The following is a 10233-nucleotide window of genomic DNA, read 5'->3' as shown; positions in this document are numbered from 1 at the left end:
AGACTTAATATTTCGTTTCAACATGCTCATTACCAATGCCATTCTCTTTGTCATAGAGCATAAAGCATAAATCTTTGTTGTAAATGTCAACAAATCTTTCATCATTTTTCTTTCGCTTTCCTTGGTTTGCATCTTCACAATTTAAGGACTAAATAATAAATACACCATTATATCTAATAGATCAAAATGACTATTATAATGGGTTATTTTGAAGGTGAACCATGGAACACTAAATAGATGTTTTTAGAAATTGAGTAAAAATAAAGATGGTGATAATAATTTGAGAAGACAAAGTAGATCTAGTTAAATTAGTCATTATGTCATCATTTAGATGGAGCAGGTTAACCTTTTGAACTTATTAACCTGTATCAACCTGACTTATCAAATTCGCTAACCCGACAAGTCAAGGGTGGGCTCAGACTAGTCAACTCTTCTTTATTTTTGATATTTTTAAAGAAGTATTGTTGATATTTACTTTATTTTGTTAGACATTAAACCTCTTCTGATTATAATATTAAAGTTTAATTCAATTTTATTACTCTTCTTTGCAATTTTTATTGTTCAAGAGGGATATTAATTATTAAAATCATATTCAAAACAAAAAAAATTAAAAAATTGAAGAAAAAGTTAAGAAATGATAGACCAACACACCAACAGTCAATTTGACATATGACAGAACAAATTACTAACTTTAGCCTGTATAATCATGACGGTAAGTGGATGATCGGGGTCAAACTTATCCTTTTTGTCACCCCTAATAATAATTAATATTGTTTAGTAAAAATGAAATAAAAAAAATAGTTAATGAATCAATCTTTAATTATTCTTGAACTTCTTGAATTCAAGATAATGTTTTGATCCCAAAGTACCATTCAATTGATTACACATTTATTATAATCAATAAAATGCTTTCAAACTTTGAAGCAATAATTTAACTTACTATATATGCTCAAGGATAATTAAATAACATCATAGATGTTGATATGATTCTATAATTCTGTTAAGTGGAAAATAATATTTTTAATTTCAACAAACTTGTAATATTATTTACTTTTATTTTTTTTCAAATAAAAGAAACTTAAAATTCCATCCCCTTTTTTCCTATCTAATTTAATCTTTCTTATTTTTCACACAGTTTTTTTCTCTTTACCAAATAACAAAACATTAAGGATTTTTTATTTTATTTTATTAATAATTAGAAAGTGTTATTTTAAAATCATATTTTTTTTTTAAGTAAACGCGTTCTAAATTTCCAAGTACTGTAAATACTCCCTAAGAAAGGTTTGTTAATAATACATTTCTTCTAACTCTTTTTACTATTGACTAAAATTACTAAAAATATATCATAAATGAGAGTTTATTAAATAGAGTGAGTAGGTTCACACAATTTTATGATTATTTTCAATAAATTTTATTAAAATATGTTAGACAACACATTTCTTAAAATAAATTGCCTTTGAGGACATCTAAATTTTTTGCATTGATTTAAAATGACATCATATATAGGATGAGATCATCATGATCAGGTTAACTCAAAAGAACAATTATGCTAGGTTATGATTCAGGATTATTATCTTTAAATCAAAAGAAGAATCTAACATTTAACATGCGGAATAAATTCGACATTTACCAAAGGCAATATCATGTTTATAGTAAAAGGAATCAGACTAGCAAAAACGGTTTTTGTTTTTGAACTCTAATTCCTATTTCTTGAAATAGAAAAATTTGTAAAATATAACTTTAGTGAAATTTCATGTAACTGAATTTCTCACAAAAGATTTATTTCATAGAGCATATTTATTTATGACTTACCATATTGTTTTAGAGAAAATATTTATGTATTTTTTTATTAAAAAGTATTTAAAATATTAACAGAATTCTATATTTATGATTAAAACTAAAAAGAAATGAGTTTAATTGAAGAAGAATGTTGTGAAGTTGAAAATAGAAGTCTAAAGTTGATGGTTATATTATAGAGGTTTTATAGTTTATGATACTTAATTATTGTTTTGTTATAATTATTTCTAGAAATAGGGAGTCTTAAAAACCAATCCAATACAATGCAAAAAGCAGCACCGGATTTGCGTAAATCCCACTTGATTGCTTCACCTTCCTCCTCAGCTTCTCTCTCTCTCTCTCTTTCTCCCATTCGATTTCATAACTTGAATCCTAAGTATGATTTACACCCTCCTCTTCTCTTTAAATGCACACAATTAGTTCCAAGTTTTACCCTCTCTACACAGCAACACTGACACATTTTCCACCTCCACAAACCTTTCACTGACACAAGCACACGGGTAATGTCTCACTATATAGACCCAGTCACCACTTCATAGTTCACACACCCTTTCTCCATAATTAAGAAACACCACTGTCCTTTTGTGTCCTTTTTCTCACTGTCCTCGCACACATGGGTCGCCATTCCTGTTGTTTAAAGCAAAAACTAAGGAAAGGTTTATGGTCCCCCGAAGAAGATGAGAAGCTATTCAATTACATAACCAGATTTGGTGTTGGCTGCTGGAGTTCTGTTCCCAAACAAGCTGGTATTAATCTTAACACTTCCCCAAATTCTCGGTTTGTTTTTTTTATGATTCCTTGTCACTGAAAGAAAACCATTACTTTATCAATTGCAGGACTGCAAAGGTGTGGAAAGAGTTGCAGATTGAGGTGGATAAACTACTTGAGGCCTGATTTAAAGAGAGGGATGTTCTCTCAACAAGAGGAGGATCTTATAATTAGCCTTCATGAAGTTCTAGGAAATAGGTGGGATTATATGCATTGAATTAATGATATGCTAACAAATTGTGATGCTTTGGAAGAGTTTTTTAAATGGTTATTTTCCAATGTCAGGTGGGCTCAAATTGCAGCTCAATTACCAGGGAGAACAGATAATGAGATTAAGAACTTTTGGAATTCATGTTTGAAGAAGAAGCTAATGAAACAAGGGATTGACCCTGCTACGCACAAGCCTCTCCTCAGTGCTGAAGATCACATAATAAAGGAAGAGAAGGACACCATAGAGACACCGTCTATGATATTACCAGTGTCTCATGGGATTTTAGTCTCCTCATCACAGGATTCACCACTTCTAGTGAACAATTCAAATTACTATGATGGTGTGTTCAATGTAACAGAAACTTCAAGGGAAGTTTTCATGAGCAAGAATGCATTGGACCCTTTGTCCTACTTTGAATTCCAAATGGGTTACAATTCAAGTGTGAACCCAATTAGACTGTTTGATCAGAACCAAGTGGGAACTAATTCAAGTTATGGATTCTCCTCATTGCCGTGTCTGAACAGTTCTGATCACCACGGGAACGTGTCGGTGGCAGAGTTTTCAGACAACAACTCAGCTTCTAAAATCAGTTCTTTGTTGAAGGAAAGTTCCAGCAATAGCTCAAGCATGAGTGTTTATCCAGGGGCCGGGTCTCAAACGATGGAAAATGCGGGATTCTCATCATGGGAAATTGAGAACAAAATTGATCCTTTGCTACAGTTTCAAGTCAATGTGGTAAAATCTGAGGAGTTCAAGACAAGTTCGTGGCAAGAAGGGCAGTTTCTGACTCAGAATTCCATAGATTTCACTACCTATCCGTTAATGGCACTGTCGGAGGATCTAACGGGAGCAAATTTTGATGTGTTCCAGCATATGTGAGCTGTAAATTCTTCTGTTTTTTTCTATTTCATTTTGAGTTGATTTTTTTGTGTTCTTTATCTCTCGTTGAAAATTGAAACGACAAGATAGAGAACAATAGAAAGATGTTGATAACAGCAGATTTGTAGCAAAAGATTTGAGAACTGATGAGATGATCCCTCTCCTCCCCGGATATCTTTGTTTTTCCTGTTGATGTATCTGTTTTCATCAGCAGAAGTTTGAATGACGATTATTGCTGATTAATGAGTGAAGCTAATTATTTTTGTTATCCTAATCTTTTCACGTGTCCATTCAAAACCTTTTTATTTTCACACAGAAGAATTATAATTCAGAGTACTATACACTGTAAGTTGACTCGTGAATACATTACAAGTTAAACGTGTATATAATTTTTTTAATAGCGTGATTACTATCTAATTTTTTAATATTAAAACACAAAAACCAAATAACATGACTTTTTTTTAAAATCACCAAAGAAGATGACTTCAAAACCTTGTTCATTTATTCCTCTCACTTTCATGTAAAATTCTCTCTCTCACCGTCACACATTCCTCTTTCTTTTCTCTTAAATAATAGTCCTTGTCGTGCTTACTTTGGTTGTCTTCCATGGAGAAGCGGGTCAAAGACTCAAATTATCAAATATGATGAGGGGTACTTGTCACAGCTATTTGCAGCGATGCAGAAATTCAATGGACGTATATACATCGACAAGGATGGATATATATATATATATATATATATATATATATATATATATATATATATATATATATGATGTTACATGAGTGTGGTGGAATTGATCTGTGGAAAAGTCTACAGTGAAGCTGAAAAAGATGAACGAATGAAAAGCCGTACATATAATATTAGGGAACGAAAAAGGCCTTTGAAAAAGAAAAAAAACATGAAGCTTCTTATCCTAAGTGCTCGTACGTTTTATGTACGCGTTGATGAATACACAGAATGAGACACGTATAAACAAAAATATGAAGGGTACGTGAGCATTGGTGAAAGAGTGTGATTATGATATGGTGAGGTATATGGTATATTATTATGAATGAGAGAGATGGTGTGTGTTGCTGGCATTGGCATAGGCACAGGCATATGATATGATATGATATGATATGATCCAGTTGCGGGCTCCAGGCACCACCATGCATATTGTGAATCCCTCCAAAAGGTTAAAATTGGCTGCCAAAGAAGTGCATTATTGGAGAGAGATTCATATTCATATTGAAATGAAGCATATAGAGTTATATGTTAAGGTGTAGGTGTAGGGTCTTCTCGTATCATGTATACACGGTTCAAAACTGATGTCCAAATTTGTGCCTGTTTCAAAATCATCTCTAATTATCTGTCACCACACACTGCTCCAACACACAATAATATACATAACTTGTCAGCTCCATAACTTGGTGCTTATTGTGGATATATCTCTATATTATACATAACTTGCATCAGAATTAATAATGCTTCTGCTGTATATGTGCATATACATTATATATATATATATATATATATATATATATATATATTGATATCCGCATCATGAGTTGCAGCTCTCTTCTGGTTTCAGACCGGTTCCAGAAATTATAACAACAGAGAACGTGACTGTATATTTTATAATTGCAGATCAATTTGCTGATTCGCTAGATCTTTTCATGTTGCTAGATATGCATATTTCTTACTGTTAAAATGATTTTGCAGGTGAATATATATAACACTAAATAAATTATTGTAATTTCAATGAAATTGATTTTATAAAAAAAGGATTACTTTTGTTTGAAATTAAAGTTTAAATGTTTATTCTTTAAAGAAAATTTGATATAAAACTTAAGCTATTTTCTTAGCACTTTTACCCGAATGAAATTTTAGACGCAAAATGAATTTTGTCTGATAATAATAAAATATCTGAATCATTACTAAAATCATGTCTGACATATACGAAATGATATATAAAAGGAAGCTTTCATTAGCAGCTAAATAAATATTACACTAAAAAAAAATAGAAACCAATTTTTAGAGACCAAAATAATTAATTACAATAATAACTAAATTAGAGACCATTTTGGAAACTAATTAGAGACCAATTTAGAAACTATTTAACAATAATAGAAAATAATAGAAACTAATTTAGAAACCAATTTTTGTTTTAGTTTCCAAAATGGTCTCTAATTTAGTTACTATTGCAACTAATTATTTTGGTCTCTAAAAATTAGTTTCTATTTCATCATTTTCTTGTAGTGTTAATTAATGTAGGTTCTATTCTTTATTAATAGTTGTATTTAGAAATACTAATAAAACTATACATTATTTAATAGCTTAATTAGAAATATATATACTAAAAACCTTAAGAGTTATTCTAATAATTTTCTTATTACTACAAATATTCAAGAGTTTCATGACCTATAGATAAAAACTAATTTCATACTATAATATAGAAATAAAAGATATATTTAACCTAAAAAAATATATTATTGTTCGAAAATATAAAACACATGTTTCATGTAAAACAGTATTTAACTGATAAAGTATGCTACATTTGAGGGTTTAATTTAAGTTTATATTTTATATTTTTTTTAGCAGTTTATCTGCTGCCTAAGATAAATAGTCTAGTAATGAATGCAAGCAGTTTGTACATGCAAAAAGCAGAAGAGTCATAAATCAGAACCAAAGCAACTCCCAATACATACGAAAAGGCATCGAAAAAAATGAAAGGGTCCCATAGATTTGGATAAGTATTGTGATGGTGATGAGAAATCGCATTTAAGCGATGTTAAGTGTTTAGACAGAGTGCATGTGTTTTTCGAGTCAATAATGGTGTTTTTCATAACATACAAAAGAGTGAAGTACAGTGGCCCGTATCATTCAAAATGGTCCTATTTCCTACACACCAATTTCAGACGGGGAAAGCCACTAGTCAATAATATATTTTCAATCACAAAACCTAAATATTGCACCAATAACCTACCTTGAATTTATGCTTATGATTCATTACTAACGTACATATCAAATAAATATTTATTTTCATCTGTAAGAAAAAATGATAGAAATATAAATAGGATCCTATGAATATCTCAATCCCATGTACAAAACTTAAGGTATTTACATAAATGATTAAAAGAAAGTTATGCCATAAGACATCCCAAAGTCTCAAAACTTATATCACTAATTTTCAAAATATGGTAACGAATAATTATTGAATTGATTGATAAGAAAGTAGTTTTAGTTTGTGATAAAAGATGAAAGGCATATGATAAATGTGTAATATAACAATTAAAGTGAATAAAAAGAGAAAGAGAAAGATTTATATTAGTTCACTAGAGATCACATAAATCCAGTTGCATAATTACTTGATTAAATCAATCCACTATATTTAAAATTTTACAATAACTCCTAAAGAAACTAGAAATACAGCACATACTAAGATCTTCTACCACCACTTGGGAAACACTGTCACAAGCAACACTCTAAAGAATCAAAGTTAAAATTAAATACACAGAAAAAAAAAGAAGCAAGACCACCTAGAAAGTTTAAGAACAATTGAGAAGAAAAGATAGACAGGTGATTACAATGTGAACTTAAAACCAAAGATTAAAGTCAGAAGCTCTAGGAAGTGTTTTTAATCTCATGTCAGAGTCTTCTCAATAGAAAAAAAAAGAATTTTAGAAAGAATTATTTTGATTTGATGTTATTGATTTTGAAGTTAGAAAGTATATAAATTTTAGAAGTTAACAATTTTAATCCATTAAATCCATTTAATAGATTAAAACAAAGCTTGGAAATAAGCTCTCGGAGTTTTAATATCTTGAATAATATTTTAATATGTTAAAATAACTGAAGTTATTTTAATTAATTAAAACAAAGTCACATTGGCAGCTTTGAATGGTTTTAGTAATTTAAATCGTCCTTTTAATATATTAAAATGTTCTTTTTTATTTTTCTAACAAATCTAAGAAATTTTAATATCTTAAAACAAAAGTGTGAAACACAAAGGACTCCAACAAAATTTCTAAGGCTTTTTTCAACTTAGTAAATAATCAAATCAAGAGGAAACACTTTAAACAAAAAATTAAAACTCAAATCTAAGATAAACACACAAGATCAATATCATCATTAACTTATACATTGTGATTGGAAGAATCAAATCTTCAATTTTGTAATTACCAAATCTTTAAACTTCAAACTTTTATATCAACATATTTAACATCCCACAACAAAAGACACTACCGATCTATCAGTCTCTTGATACGAAAACTTAAATATTTTAATGATAACAAACATTATAAGACATGTTATGGTTTGTAATAAAGCTCACTAATGTAGGAACTAATTGAAAGAAATAAGAGAAGACAAAAGGTTGTAGCAACTGATTGAACGTAATTGCACAAAATTACAAAACTAATCTTATTCATAAAATAGGATACTAACAGGTCTGTAAACTGACCATTAATGCAATATAACGGTAAAATAGTTTAAGGGTAATAAAATCAGAATTAATAATAATAAAATCTTAATAACCAAAAACTAATGTGTAGTATTAGACGATCTTATTAGTAGCAGATGAACAAAAGACTCATTGCTTTTAAGTTGACAGAAGATCCAACTGTAAAAGACACATCAGATGATCTAATGACACATGCTCATTATAAAAGATCATTAGACGATTTAATCTTGTCTCAATGTTGGACAAATCTCTAAGAGCTTATAAGGATAACAACTAAATAAGAAACATTGTCAAACAAGTTGTTCAAATGTGAAAATACGTGTCAGACGATCTCACATAAATAAATAAAATAAGCACAATAAGAATGTCTCTTCAAAAAATCTCAAAGAAATAGACCAAAAGATCTTGTTAGAAGGTCTTGACAAACAATCAATCCCTAACGATCAAAGTTTATTCAAATAAAGAAACTATTTGAGGAACAAATATTGATTAAAAACGTGAAGATTTCATCAAAGCCAATATTTTCATTTTGAGCGTCTAATATATGGAAGATGATGAACAATGCAAAAAAGGAAATATTTAAGTTTAGAGTTGGTTCAAGCTTCAATGTTTAATTTAATTCATTTAAAGAAACATTTTTAAAAGTTTATAATGGTTCAAGAACACACAGATTGCATCAAAGTTGAAGTTTGCATTTCAAGTGTTTAGTGCGTTAAAGAAGAAGAACAATGTGGCAGATTCTTTATTTTTGAGTAAAGAGAATTATAGCCTTCAACTTTCATATCTGAAGAAAATAAAGAAAAGAATATGAAATTCCTTACACGTTCAAGATACACGAAGATTAATTAGAGAAAATGTTTTAATATTGAGCGTCTAATGACTATATTGAGGAATGAAGAACCCAAAACTTCAATAGTCACATTTCTGAAAACTGTATAATGACCTTGAATATGAATAACACAACAACAGAGTGTATATAGTGATATACTTGCTTTCAAATATCACAACAAAGAAGTGTATATAGTGATATACATGCTTTTAAAGAGCACACAAGTGTGATTCTTAGTTGTATGATTGGATTTGTGCTATATAGTTTACATTTTTTTTATTATAGAGCAATATGTGAGATTGGGTTGTGTGTTAAACCATTGTAAATCTTTCACTATATGAAGTATACCTTGTGAGATTTTCATTGTTCTCTTTGAACTGGAGTATTTTCTCATTGTATTGAAAGGTTTTGATCTCAGGGGGATATTGTGATTGTTTTCTTAGAGAGGTAGAGAATACGTGGTGACCTGTAGATGTGTAAAAGTATTGGGTAACCTACAGAGGTGTAAGAATATTGGGTATCCCGCAGAGATGTAAGAATATTGGGTGACCTGAAGAGATGTTGAGTATTTCGTGTACCTAGATGGGAGATAGATGCTAAGTATGTTTCTATATTGAGTGTTTAACAACTATAATGAAGAATGAAGAATGAAAAGCTTAAACGGTGATGTTAGTTGACTTTAGGATTGCACATTTTATTGGTTGTTCTTTGTTTAAGATTTTTGAATTAGCAATATAAGGTGAGAACCCTAAGAAGATTCTCAATGGACACAAACTTAACCAAGTGGTTAAGTAAGTGTGAAGGTTCACTTTAAAAGGGCAAAAAGAAAAAAGACAACTATAAGGTGACAAATGATGCAGCGAAATTAGAGACAAGGAACAAATAAAGAAGAAGAGCAAAATAAAGAACAAATTAAAAAGTAGAAGAAGATGTATATGGAATGGAGAGGAAGACATAAATAAAAATAACAAAAGGAAGGGATGAACAGAGTTTATGGGAAGAAAGAAAGTCACGCCACTTGAAGCAGAGGGACTCCAAGATGAGTGATGCAAGAACCATCACTTGAGATATGACCCACCCAAGATAAGACCCGGATAACTAGAGTCGCCACCTGAGATATTACCCACCCAAGATAAGACCCAAAAGGAGAGATCACAAGTCTCACAAAATCACTTTTGCAGAGTTTCTTTACTATTCAAATTCAATGTGTAAATACATGAGGCAAGGCACCCTATTTATAGGGAAGGGTGCCTTGGTGGGGAAAATGGAGGAGGGTAGAATTGGAATAAGAGAGGGGGCAACCTA

General features: G+C 30.1%; 1 protein-coding gene across 1 annotated transcript; it reads left to right on the top strand.

Moving 5' to 3' along the window:
• Positions 1-2059: 2059 nt before the first annotated feature.
• On the top strand, positions 2060-3923 carry LOC137822571 (transcription factor MYB61). Its single transcript, XM_068627481.2, has 3 exons — positions 2060-2543; positions 2634-2763; positions 2851-3923. The coding sequence occupies exons 1-3, from the start codon at positions 2411-2413 to the stop codon at positions 3653-3655; spliced, it is 1068 nt and encodes a 355-aa protein (XP_068483582.1). The 5' UTR covers positions 2060-2410; the 3' UTR covers positions 3656-3923.
• The last annotated feature ends 6310 nt before the right edge of the window (positions 3924-10233 follow it).

The sequence above is a fragment of the Phaseolus vulgaris genome, chromosome 9, assembly GCF_051622355.1.
Source record: "Phaseolus vulgaris cultivar YP4 chromosome 9, ASM5162235v1, whole genome shotgun sequence".
Classification (NCBI taxonomy): Eukaryota; Viridiplantae; Streptophyta; class Magnoliopsida; order Fabales; family Fabaceae; genus Phaseolus; species Phaseolus vulgaris.
The sequence above is the reverse complement of the archived record's forward strand: the minus strand, read 5'-3'. Positions and strand labels throughout refer to the sequence as shown.